Source organism: Anomaloglossus baeobatrachus, chromosome 1, assembly GCF_048569485.1.
Source record: "Anomaloglossus baeobatrachus isolate aAnoBae1 chromosome 1, aAnoBae1.hap1, whole genome shotgun sequence".
In the NCBI taxonomy this organism is placed as follows: domain Eukaryota; kingdom Metazoa; phylum Chordata; class Amphibia; order Anura; family Aromobatidae; genus Anomaloglossus; species Anomaloglossus baeobatrachus.
The window spans coordinates 750,186,395-750,199,586 of NC_134353.1; the positions used below are offsets into that span (position 1 = coordinate 750,186,395).

The 13,192-nt window shown below is 54.6% G+C and overlaps 1 protein-coding gene across 1 annotated transcript in view; it reads right to left on the minus strand.

Annotated features, from left to right (window-relative positions):
* The window catches only part of LOC142251162 (aldehyde dehydrogenase, mitochondrial-like), a 67,876-nt gene extending 54,937 nt beyond the window's left edge, over positions 1-12,939 (minus strand). Inside the window, exon 1 of the mRNA XM_075323702.1 lies at positions 12,742-12,939. Coding sequence (XP_075179817.1) covers positions 12,742-12,870 — 129 coding nt within the window. The 5' untranslated portion in view covers positions 12,871-12,939. The remainder of the gene's footprint in view (positions 1-12,741) is intronic.
* Positions 12,940-13,192: the final 253 nt, after the last annotated feature.

Sequence of the window (13,192 nt, forward strand, 5' to 3'; positions counted from 1 at the left end):
TGCCTCCCTGTCGCTTTAGGCCGTCCCCCATCGCGCAATTTCAAAGAGGTGACGTGAGGTAAGCTGGCCAGCGCTTGCGCAGAACAGTGGAGGCGGCAGTGGAGGCGGCGGTGAAAGCGCGAGCACGAGATTATGGGCGGGTACTTGCTGATGAAAATCACAGCGCCGTCCATAATCTCGCGCATGCGCAACACGTCACCAGCGGTCACACTGTGCACATTGCACAGTCCCGCGAGAGTGGCACGGCGCATGTGCGAGATTATGGGCGGCGCTGTGATTTTCATCAGCAAGCACCCGCCCATAATCTCGTGCTCGCGCTTTCACCACCGCATCCACCGTTCTGCGCAAGCGCTGGCCAGCTTACCTCACGTCACCTCTTTGAAATTGCGCGATGGGGGACGGCCTAAAGCAACAGGGAGGCAGACTAACGGACACCAGAGAGCCCGCCCCGTGTACCATTATCAAGATCTGAATACAAAAAGGTACCACTTTACAAAGTCTTTATTTTGGTCAGAAAGGGGGCACATAAACAGGAACATTGCTAGAATGCAGCCCAGGAGCTGCAGAGGGGGAATCTTTTAGGTTTAGTGCAAAATTTCTGATGACAGGTTCCCTTTAAGGGCTCTCTCAGCAGTTTTACCCCCCAACAAAAAAAAACAAAAAAAACAACCCACAATAAAACTAAAACCCCTAGGTACTTTGGGTGAGAGAACTAGAACTGTAAAGTTTGGGGTTCATACCAAATATCCTGTGTCCAATGCTGAACCCCGAACAGTTCCTGTTCGGTTTTGTCATCCAAATAAAGAAAAAGAATTGATGTGGGCTTCTGCCTTATGTTTGATAATCAGCGCGAGTAAGGCTACTTTCACACATCCGGTTTGAGCACTGCGGCTCAATCCGGCTGTGAAACCTATGCAACGGATGCGGCGAAAACACCGCATCCTTTGCATAAGTTTTTACATGTGGCCCGTCCGCTACTGAGCATGCGCAGTGGAAGAAACCGCATGCGGCGGCCGGATGCGGTTTTTGCCGCATTGCGCCGCATCCGGCGTCCATAGGCATGCATTGAAAAATGTGCCGCAGCGGCCAGATGCGGCGCGATGCGTTTTTTTGCCGGAGCAAAAAACGTGCCAGGGAACGTTCCAACCGGCGGCCGCATCGGCTAAATCTGCCGCATGGGGCAAAAACCGGACGGAACGCAAGCCCATGCGGCACAATGTGGCGCCAATGCAAATCAATGCTGGAAAAAATGAAACCGGCGGCAAAAAAAAACGGTTTCGTTTTTTCAGCAGAGCGCCGGATTGTGCCGCACTGCTACAACCGGATGTGTGGATGTGTGAAAGTAGCCTAAAGCAGCAACTACATGCTGCAACCCCCAGCAGTCTGCATTACCATGGCTGGTTATCAAAAATAGAGGGGATCCCATAATTTAAAATAAATAAATAAAATTGTGGGGTCCACCCCATTTTTCATACCCAGCCATGGTAAAGCTGACAGCTTGTTGATGGTATTATTAGGGTGGGAAGAGCACTGCTTATCGGCCCCTCCTAGCCTGAAAGTAATAGCCTGCAGCCACCCCAGAAGTGGCACATCCATAAAAGATGCACCATTTCTGGTGCTTTACCCGGCTCATCAGATTACCCTGGTGCGGTGGCCGTTTTATTAAGTTATGGGATCCCCTTTATTTTTTATAACAAGCCACAGTAAAGCAGACTGCTGGGGATTGCAGCCCTTAGCTGTCTGCTTTACCCGCACTTAGAAAGAAATTGGCATGGGCACCCGCCATATCTTTTGATAATTATTTATTTCTTTTTACACACCATTCTGCAACCAAACACAGATGCTGATAGTTCGGGCAGAGGGCATGTACAGCAGTCTATAACCAATCACAGAGGGTGGGCGGGGGAAGGTGTGAATATTTATGAAGCTTAATGAACAGGCCCAGAAAAAGAGTAACTGTAGTATTATCTTTTGGGAAACATGGTATGTAGAACTGTTCTACTCTTACTCCCATTTAGCTTCCTTTTGTAACCCCCTAGCCCTTACCCTTACTAGGACCATTTTACAGCACAACTTCTTGAACCCATTCGACTTGAATGGGGTTTGTTACTGGGGGTCAAGTTCAGGTCAAGATTGGTTCCCAAACCTGACTTTAGACCATGCGGATTCAGTGAACTCGAGGCCGCTCATCACTACTAGCTACGCCTCGGCTTTGATATCAAATGTCTAATAGCTACAGGTCCCACCTAGGGTAGATGACACGTTTTTCTGGATCTATGGAGAAGGTGGAAGCAATGACTACGCATTTGTGTGGACCTCTACGGGCGTACTCAAGAGTCAAGATATACTTGCTAGTTAAAAACAAAATACTAACCCTGAAAGACACCCTTTATCTTCCACTTAATGTGGAAACATGGAGATAAAAGGCTGTCTAAAGGTCCAGTCACACTAAGCAACTTACCAGCGATCCCAACAACGATAGGGATCGCTGGTAAGTTGCTAGGAGGTTGCTGGTGAGATGTCACACTGCGACGCTCCAGCGATCCCACCAGCAACCTGACCTGGCAGGGATCGCTGGAGCCTAACAATATCAGTCAGCAGCCGCCCAGAATTGCCGCATACATTAGATGCGACAGTTCTGGGACTGTACCCGGCTCTTCCCGATTTGCCCTGGTGCGTTGGCAAATCGGGGTAATAAGGAGTTATTGGCAGCCCATAGCTGCCAATAAGTCCTAGATTAATCATGTCAGGCGTCTCCCCGAGATTTCTTCCATGATTAATCTGTAAGTGACAGTAAATAAACACACACACACCCGAAAAAATCCTTTATTAGAAATTAAAAACACAAACACATTCCCTCATTACCAATTTATTACCCACAACAAAGCCCTCCTTGTCTGGCCTAATCCACGGTCCTCCAGCGTCGCATCCAGCTCTGCTGCATGCAGGTGACAGGAGCAGCAGAAGACACAGCCGCTCCTGTCACCTGCACGCAGCTAATGAAGAGAGCCGTGTGATCGGCTGAGCTGTCACTGAGGTTACCTGGATCCAGCGGTGGATGCAGCGGTGGCAGCGGGTAACCTCAGTGACAGCTCAGCTGATCGCGCTACTCACCTCATTTGCTGCGTGTAGATGACCGGAGCGGCGGTGAGTAGCGCGATCAGCTGAGCTGTCACTGAGGTTACCCGCGGCCACCGCTGCATCCACCGCTGGATCCAGGTAACCTCAGTGACAGCTCAGCCGATCACACGGCTCTCTTCATTAGCTGCGTGCAGGTGACAGGAGCGGCTGTGTCTTCTGCTGCTCCTGTCACCTGCATGCAGCAGAGCTGGATGCGACGCTGGAGGACCGTGGATTACGCCGGACAAGGAGGGCTTTGTTGTGGGTAATAAATTGGTAATGAGGGAATTTGTTAGTGTTTTTTATTTCTAATAAAGGATTTTTCGGGCGTGTGTGTGTTTTTTAACTGTAATTTACAGATTAATCATGGAAGGTATCTCGGGGTGACGCCTGACATGATTAATCTTGGACTTATTGGCAGCTATGGGCTGCCAATAACTCCTTATTACCCCGATTTGCCAACGCACCAGGGCAAATCGGGAAGAGCCGGGTACAGTCCCAGATCTGTCGCATCTAATGTATGCGGCAATTCTGGGCGTCTGCTGGCTGATATTGTTAGGCTGGGGGGCTCCCCATAACGTGGGGCTCCCCATCCTGAGAATACCAGCCTGCAGCCGTATGGCTTTATCTGGCTGGTATTAAAATAGGGGGGGACCGCACGCCGGCTTTTTAATTATTTATTTACACGGCACACAGAGCCGCGCGGCATTAAATGAAGTCGGGTGAAGTTCACCTGCTTTTTTGACACGTCCCCAACGACCAGCTAGTCGCTCTGCAGGTCCGGATCGCTGTTAGGTCGTTGGCCAGGTCTGCCTGTTTGACAGCTCACCAGAGACTTTGTAGCGATCCCGGCTAGGTTGAGATCGCAGGTTGGATCGCTAGAAAGTCTCAGTGTGTAAACCCAGCTTTTCAGAGATAAGTCCGGCGATACCTAAAGGCCCCTTTACACACAGACTTTCAGCGATCCCACCAGCGATTCCAACCTGGCCGGGATCGCTACAAAGTCTCTGGTGAGTCTCTGGTGAGCTGTCAAACAGGCAAACCTGGCCAACGACGCAACAGCGATCCGGACCTGCAGAACGACCTAGCTAGTCAAACACTGGAAACGAGTGATGTGTCACAATATCTGTCAATCACTATTCTCTGTCAGTCGGTCTCTCCCTCTCGGTCTCTATTCTCTCTCTGTCGGTCCGTCACTATCTCTGTCCCTCTCTCACAGTCTGTTGGTCATTTTCCCCTCCTCTCTCATACTCACCGTTCCCCCGATCCCCGGCGCGGCGCTGCACGGCATTCACACTGCTGCGGCGGCTTTTACTATTTTGAAAAAGCCGGCCGCTCATTAAACAATTTCGTATTCCCTGCTTTCCCCGCCCACAGGCGCCTATGATTGGTTGCAGTGAGACACGCTCCCACGCTGAATGACAGGTGTCTCACTGCACCCAATCACAGCAGTCGGTGGGCGTGTCTATACTGTGCAGTGAAATAAATAATTAAATAATTAAAAAAAAACGGCGTGCGGTCCCCCCCAATTTTAATAGCCAGATAAAGCCATACGGCTGAAGGCTGGTATTCTCAGGATGGGAAGCTCCACGTTATGGGGAGCCCCCCAGCCTAACAATATCAGTCAGCAGCCGCCCAGAATTGCCGCAGACATTATATGCGACAGTTCTGGGACTGTACCCGGCTCTTCCCGATTTGCCCTAGTGCGTTGGCAAATCGGGGTAATAAGGAGTTATTGGCAGCCCATAGCTGCCAATAAGTCCTAGATTAATCATGTCAGGCGTCTCCCTGAGAAACCTATGATTAATCTGTAAATTACAGTAAATTAACACACACACCCGAAAAAATCATTTATTAGAAATAAAAAACAAACACATTCCCTCATCACCAATTTAATCAGCCCCAAAAAGCCCTCCTTGTCCGGCGTAATCCACGGACCTCCAGCGTCGCATCCAGCTCTGCTGCATGCAGGTGACAGGAGCAGCAGAATACACCGCCGCTCCTGTCACCTCCACGCAGCTAATGAAGGCAATAGCGCGATCAGCTGAGCTGTCACTGAGGTTACCTGGATCCAGCGGTGGCCGCGGGTAACCTAAGTGACAGCTCAGCTGATCGCGCTACTCACCTCAGTTGCTGCGTGGAGCTGACCGGAGCGGCGGTGAGTAGCGCGATCAGCTGAGCTGTCACTGAGGTTACCCGCGGCCACCGCTGCATGCTGGATCGCAGGGTGGACAGCGGGTAACCTCAGTGACAGCTCAGCCTGATCGCGCGGCTGTCTTCATTAGCTGCGTGGAGGTGACAGGAGCGGCGGTGTATTCTGCTGCTCCTGTCACCTGCATGCAGCTGCGCTGGAAGCGACGCTGGAGGTCTGTGGATTACGCCGGACAAGGAGGGCTTTTTGGGGCTTATTAAATTGGTGATGAGGGAATGTGTTTGTTTTTTTATTTCTAATAAATGATTTTTCCGGGCGTGTGTGTTTATTTACTGTAATTTACAGATTAATCATGGAAGGAATCTCGGGGAGACGCCTGACATGATTAATCTAGGACTTATTGGCAGCTATGGGCTGCCAATAACTCCTTATTACCCCGATTTGCCAACGCACCAGGGCAAATCGGGAAGAGCCGGGTACAGTCCCAGAACTGTCGCATATAATGTATGCGGCAATTCTGGGCGGCTGCTGACTGATATTGTTAGGCTGGGGGGCTCCCCATAACGTGGAGCTCCCCATCCTGAGAATACCAGTCTTCAGCCGTATGGCTTTATCTGGCTGGTATTAAAATTGGGGGGGACCGCACGCAGTTTTTTTTTTTTAATTAATTATTTATTTCACTGCACAGTATAGACCCCGCCCCACCGGCTGCTGTGATTGGGTGCAGTGAGACACCTGTCACTCAGCGTGGGGGCGTGTCTCACTGCAACCAATCATAGGCGCCTGTGGGCGGGGAAAGTAGGGAATACGAAATTGTTTAATGAGCGGCCGGCTTTTTCAAAAGAGGAAAAGCCGCCGCAGCAGTGTGAATGCCGTGCAGTGCCGGGGATCGGTGAGTATGAGAGAGGAGGGGAAAATGACCGACAGACTGTGAGAGAGGGACAGAGATAGTGACGGACCGACAGAGAGAGAATAGAGACTGAGAGGGAGAGACCGACTGACAGAGAATAGTGATTGACAGATATTGTGACACATCACTCGTTTTCAGTGTTTTAAGTCCCCTTTACACACTGAGACTTTGCTGCACAGCGGGAAACAAAGGACCAAAGAATGGTCCTGAACGATTTGTAGCGATCAGCAACTTCACAGCAGGGGCCAGGTCGCTGATGTGTTTCACACACTGCAATGTCGCTGGGGAGGTCGCTGTAACGTCACAAAACCGGTGATGTTACAGCGATGTCGTTTGAGATGTTGCAGTGTGTAAAGCCACCTTAACATGACCAGTCCTTTTATCCATTACTGAGAAATCATCATTTGAATTGATATGCAAATAAGGCTGCAGAGCTACCATAGATCTGAAGCCTCTGTCACTCCAGCTCTGTTCCCCACCCAGCACTGCCTCCTCCTCCTTGACTGATGACTCCTTTACCTGAAGTCACACAGCAGTCAAAGGCAGTGTTTACAGTTGTCAAAGTCTGCCAGAGGATGCATTTTTTTTGACAATTGCAGGAACGCAGTGTGCGCACATACCCTTACACTCCTTGGCATTCTCTCAAGCAGCTTCATCAGGCTGTCCCCTGGAATAGCTTCCTATGAACAGGTATGCCTCATCAAGAGTTCATTTGTGGAATGACTGGCCTTCAGAAAGCGTTAGCGGCCATGAGGTGGGTTTTGCAATATTGGCACACTTGCTCCATACAGTGCTGAGCCATACTCCACAACTAAGCCATAAAATGGCAAGAACCACTTAAGTAGAAAGAACAGTCCATCAATACTTTAAGGCTATGTGCCCACGCTGCGGATTTTGCGCGGATTTTGCCGCGGATTTCCCGAAAATCTGCAGCAGCGGCACTTCCAAGCCATTTCAATGGCATTTTGGAAATGCTGTGTCCATGCTGCGGATTTTTCCGCTGCGGATTTGCCGCGGATTTTGATCCGGAAAAATCTGCAGCATGTCAATTGTTTGGTGCAGATTTGGTGCGGATTTTTGGTTTTGAATGGGGGAAAAAAAAAAAAAAAAAAATCTGCATCAAAATCCGTGGCAAATCCGCGGGTGCGGATTTGCCGCGAAAGTCGCGGATTTTCAGGCAGAAAAATCCACAGGTACATTCTACCGAGGACACATAGCCTGTGACACGAAAGTCAGTCATTCTGGACTATTCATAAAATGTTGAATATATCCTTAAGTGTAGTCATGAAAACCATTGATTGTTATGATGAAACTGGCTTTCATGAGGACCATCCCAGGAAAGGAAGACCAAGAATTACCTCTGCTAAAGAGGATAAGTGCAACAAATTTACCAGCCTCAGAAGCTGTAAATTGACAGCACATCACATTACTTTACGTATATTGTACTTAGGAGGTAAATTTGCCGACATATCACATCATCTAGTGTGCAGCAGAGACTGCTAGAAGCAGGACTTGCTGGTCAAATTGCTGCAAAGTCGCCACTACTGAGGACCGCATGTAAGAAGAAATTTGTTTGGGCTAAGCAACACTAGAACTGGACATTATATTATTGGAAGTTTGAGCTGTAGTTTGATAGGTTAACCATCATGTCTTTGCAAGATGCAGAAAAGGTGAACAGATAGTTTCTAGATGTTTGGTTCCCACTGTGAAGCATGGAGGGGGAGGTGTGAAGGTATGGGGCTCCTTTGCTGCTGACATTTATTCAAAATTCAAGGTATATTTACCCAAGATGGCCAACAATGCAACGTGCTCGCTACCTGGGAGTAAATCTAGTAGTAGCAGGAGGAAGGAAAGGGTTAATCTTGCTGCCGTGGATATAAGTAGGAGATAAATCCAAGGGTTAAACTTCGTGTTTTTTATTATTCAACGCGTTTCAGAGTCCAAATGACTCCATCAGGAATCAAAAAACACTGATGTACATTTTATGTATGTATTGTCACTTGTACTATATATACCCTTTTTCACATGTAAAGTGCCATGGAATAAATGACACAATAATAATAACAGCATTCTGCAAGGACAGGTCATCGCATGTCTTTTGCATTCAGTGGGACCATCCATCATGTGTGTTGCAACAGGACAGTGACCCCACTCCCCTCCCAAACAAACCTCTTGGCTATGTGACCACGGAGGGGGAAGGTGTGCTGGATCAGATAACATGGCCTCCACAATCAACCACGATAATTGACATGGTTTGGAATGAGTTGGAGCAAAGAGTGAAGGCGAAGCAGCGAACAAGAGCTCAGCACCTCTGGGAGCCTTCAAGACTTTCAAATAGCCATTCGAGGGGACTACCTGATAAAGCTGTTTGAGAGATTTCCGAGGAGATGTAAAGTGATCATCAGACTACAAGGGGTGTATTCTGATTCTGAAGAAACTAAAATTTAAAGGGAACCGGTCATCATTTTTTTCTCTATGAAGTCAAAAATATCACCTTCTGCAGCTCCTGGGCTACATTCTAGGAAGGTGCACCTTGTTGCTGGCCCCCCTTGCAGACCCCTAAAAGCACTTTATAAAATCTTACCGTTTCCTATGCAAATGAGTTTGGTTTGCCAGATGGGCGGGCTCTAATTCGTCTCCTGTCTCCCCTTCCTGCCGCAGTTCGCCGTCCCCCAGCCATGATTTAAATGGATGACACCGCCCCTGTCTTTGTGCACGCTATTGGAGTCTCCTGCAGGCGCGTTTCGGTGTGCCCCTATCGCGAGGCTGAGCATAAAGTTTCCCTCGTGCGAGCGCCAGTGATGTAGTTGCACAGGCGCGCGATTATGGGCGGCACTGTGTATGACCTCACCAGCGTGATCCTCATACCCGCCCATAATCTTGCGCCTGAAATGCGCCTGCGCAAGACTCCAGCAGCGTGCACAAAGACAGGGGCGGCATCATCCATTTAAATCATGCCTGGGGGACGGCGAACAGCATCAGGAGAGGGGACAGGAGCCGAATTAGAGCCCACCCATCTGGCAAACCAAACTCATTTGCATAGGAAACTAAGATTTTATAAAGTTCTTTTAGGAGTCTGCAAGGGGGGCCAGCAACAAGGTGCACCTTCATAGAATGCCGCCCAGGAGCTGCAGAAGGTGATATTTTTGGTTTAATAGGGAAAAAACTGATGACAGGTTCCCTTTAACACATTCTTGTCTGTTTCACATGTGTTTCTTTACACTTTGTTTCCATCTATGTTCACTAGTGATTTTGCTGTCTTCAGTCTGAATCTACAACGTACACAAAGTCAAGGAAAACCATTGCACGCACAAAAGCTTTTGACCAGTAGTGCAAGTCTCCCAACTCTCCCATAAGAAAAAAAAAATGCAGTGAACGTTTTTGTGTAAACTTCCTGTAAACATGTACAGTAGCCACAATGGTCAGACACCGGCCCTATCTATTGTATGGAACCATTGAATGAGCCTCTGCAAAAGACATTGTAGCTCAGAATCGACAGGCAATTTTCTGATGATTGTTTCCTTGCCACTTGGGGAAGGTCACTCACTCCTCGCCTTGGAGTGCAAATGTTTACTAAATAGACATGACAGGAGAGCGGACAGATCCTCTAATAGAGAACAGACACTAGCGGTAACTTCTTCCATCAGCTAGCTCTGCAGTGTAGATGGACGTGTAGATGTGGCGATCAGTCCCATGTTTCGGCCATGTCCACCGTCCTGTGCCCACTGGCCGCGTCCCCCGTCCCACTGGCCGCGTCCCCCGTCTCGTCTCACCGGCGGCGTCCCCCGTCTCGTCTCACCGGCGGCGTCAACCGTCCCAACGGCCGCGTCCCAACCATCTTTACGGCCGCGTCCCCCGTCCCAACCATCTTTACGGCCGCGTCCCCCGTCCCGTCCCGTCCCGTCCCAACGGCCGCGTCCCCCGTCCCGTCCCGTCCCAACGGCCGCGTCCCCCGTCCCGTCCCGTCCCAACGGCCGCGTCCCCAGTCCCGTCCAAACGGCCGCGTCCCCAGTCCCGTCCCAACGGCCGCGTCCCCAGTCCCGTCCCAACGGCCGCGTCCCCAGTCCCGTCCCAACGGCCGCGTCCCCAGTCCCGTCCCAACGGCCGCGTCCACAGTCCCGTCCCAACGGCCGCGTCCACAGTCCCGTCCCAACGGCCGCGTCCACAGTCCCGTCCCAACGGCCGCGTCCACAGTCCCGTCCCAACGGCCGCGTCCACAGTCCCGTCCCAACGGCCGCGTCCACAGTCCCGTCCCAACGGCCGCGTCCACAGTCCCGTCCCAACGGCCGCGTCCACAGTCCCGTCCCAACGGCCGCGTCCACAGTCCCGTCCCAACGGCCGCGTCCACAGTCCCGTCCCAACGGCCGCGTCCACAGTCCCGTCCCAACGGCCGCGTCCCCAGTCCCGTCCCAACGGCCGCGTCCCCAGTCCCGTCCCAACGGCCGCGTCCCCAGTCCCGTCCCAACGGCCGCGTCCCCAGTCCCGTCCCAACGGCCGCGTCCCCAGTCCCGTCCCAACGGCCGCGTCCCCAGTCCCGTCCCAACGGCCGCGTCCCCAGTCCCGTCCCAACGGCCGCGTCCCCAGTCCCGTCCCAACGGCCGCGTCCCCAGTCCCGTCCCAACGGCCGCGTCCCCAGTCCCGTCCCAACGGCCGCGTCCCCAGTCCCGTCCCAACGGCCGCGTCCCCAGTCCCGTCCCAACGGCCGCGTCCCCAGTCCCGTCCCAACGGCCGCGTCCCCAGTCCCGTCCCAACGGCCGCGTCCCCAGTCCCGTCCCAACGGCCGCGTCCCCAGTCCCGTCCCAACGGCCGCGTCCCCAGTCCCGTCCCAACGGCCGCGTCCCCAGTCCCGTCCCAACGGCCGCGTCCCCAGTCCCGTCCCAACGGCCGCGTCCCCAGTCCCGTCCCAACGGCCGCGTCCCCAGTCCCGTCCCAACGGCCGCGTCCCCAGTCCCGTCCCAACGGCCGCGTCCCCAGTCCCGTCCCAACGGCCGCGTCCCCAGTCCCGTCCCAACGGCCGCGTCCCCAGTCCCGTCCCAACGGCCGCGTCCCCAGTCCCGTCCCAACGGCCGCGTCCCCAGTCCCGTCCCAACGGCCGCGTCCCCAGTCCCGTCCCAACGGCCGCGTCCCCAGTCCCGTCCCAACGGCCGCGTCCCCAGTCCCGTCCCAACGGCCGCGTCCCCAGTCCCGTCCCAACGGCCGCGTCCCCAGTCCCGTCCCAACGGCCGCGTCCCCCGTCCCGTCCCAACGGCCGCGTCCCCCGTCCCGTCCCAACGGCCGCGTCCCCCGTCCCGTCCCAACGGCCGCGTCCCCCGTCCCGTCCCAACGGCCGCGTCCCCCGTCCCGTCCCAACGGCCGCGTCCCCCGTCCCGTCCCAACGGCCGCGTCCCCCGTCCCGTCCCAACGGCCGCGTCCCCCGTCCCGTCCCAACGGCCGCGTCCCCCGTCCCGTCCCAACGGCCGCGTCCCCCGTCCCGTCCCAACGGCCGCGTCCCCCGTCCCGTCCCAACGGCCGCGTCCCCCGTCCCGTCCCAACGGCCGCGTCCCCCGTCCCGTCCCAACGGCCCCGTCCCCCGTCCCGTCCCAACGGCCGCGTCCCCCGTCCCAACGGCCCCGTCCCAACGGCCGCGTCCCCCGTCCCAACGGCCGCGTCCCCCGTCCCGTCCCAACGGCCCCGTCCCAACGGCCGCGTCCCCCGTCCCAACGGCCGCGTCCCCCGTCCCAACGGCCGCGTCCCCCGTCCCAACGGCCGCGTCCCCCGTCCCAACGGCCGCGTCCCCCGTCCCAACGGCCGCGTCCCCCGTCCCAACGGCCGCGTCCCCCGTCCCGTCCCAACGGCCGCGTCCCCCGTCCCGTCCCAACGGCCGCGTCCCCCGTCCCGTCCCAACGGCCGCGTCCCCCGTCCCGTCCCAACGGCCGCGTCCCCCGTCCCGTCCCAACGGCCGCGTCCCCCGTCCCGTCCCAACGGCCGCGTCCCCCGTCCCGTCCCAACGGCCGCGTCCCCCGTCCCGTCCCAACGGCCGCGTCCCCCGTCCCGTCCCAACGGCCGCGTCCCCCGTCCCGTCCCAACGGCCGCGTCCCCCGTCCCGTCCCAACGGCCGCGTCCCCCGTCCCGTCCCAACGGCCGCGTCCCCCGTCCCGTCCCAACGGCCGCGTCCCCCGTCCCGTCCCAACGGCCGCGTCCCCCGTCCCGTCCCTGTGATGACTGATCCTCCAGTTATTGCAACTTTCCTAGGAAAAATGTGCTTCCAAAACTGTAAATAGTGTGAAATGCCTGATACTTGGAACAGACCAATCTGGTGCCATTGATTAGATAATACCAGAGCCGTGTACACTGCAGCCTGTAGATCTGACACTAGATGCAGAGCTTCCCACACACCAGACCCAGGAAGTCAGAGGGAAACAGGAGCCAGAGCCGAGATCTGCACAGCGAAAAATAAAAAAAAATCGCTAACACAATCGGCTTCATACTCCGACATTGCACCGACTTCAGGATCGGTTTATGCTGCCTTTACCCCAGACTTCCACTGCAGCCAATACAATACACACCCCGGCGTCATTACCTGGTTATAGTGGACGTCGGGCTTAGGGTTGGGGGCAGGAATGGCGGCAGCAGAGAGCCTGGCGATGTGGAGCCCCGCCGGCACCGTGCACGCCTTGGCGCAGACTTTCCCCAGCACAGCTCGGAACATGTCGCCGTCTCGTGCACAGAGCTGCAGTCCGGCCACTCCGCCCCGACACACCGAGGAACTTCTATAAACTCGGAGCCAGCAGGCCACGCCCACCTGTCAATAGAGAGCAGAAACCCAGGAATCCGACCAATCATCCAGGAGATTAGAGCTGAGCGTAACCAATGGAATGGAGGAAACTACCCCGCCCCTCCAGAGATGGGCTCAGTGCTCACGCGCAGGAGGCCGGGGGCAGCAGCGGAATGTGATCTGTATGCGCTGGGTCTGCGATCTATCAGCAGCCACTGAGCGATCCAAGGCCATCATCATCGCCACAGAACAGGAT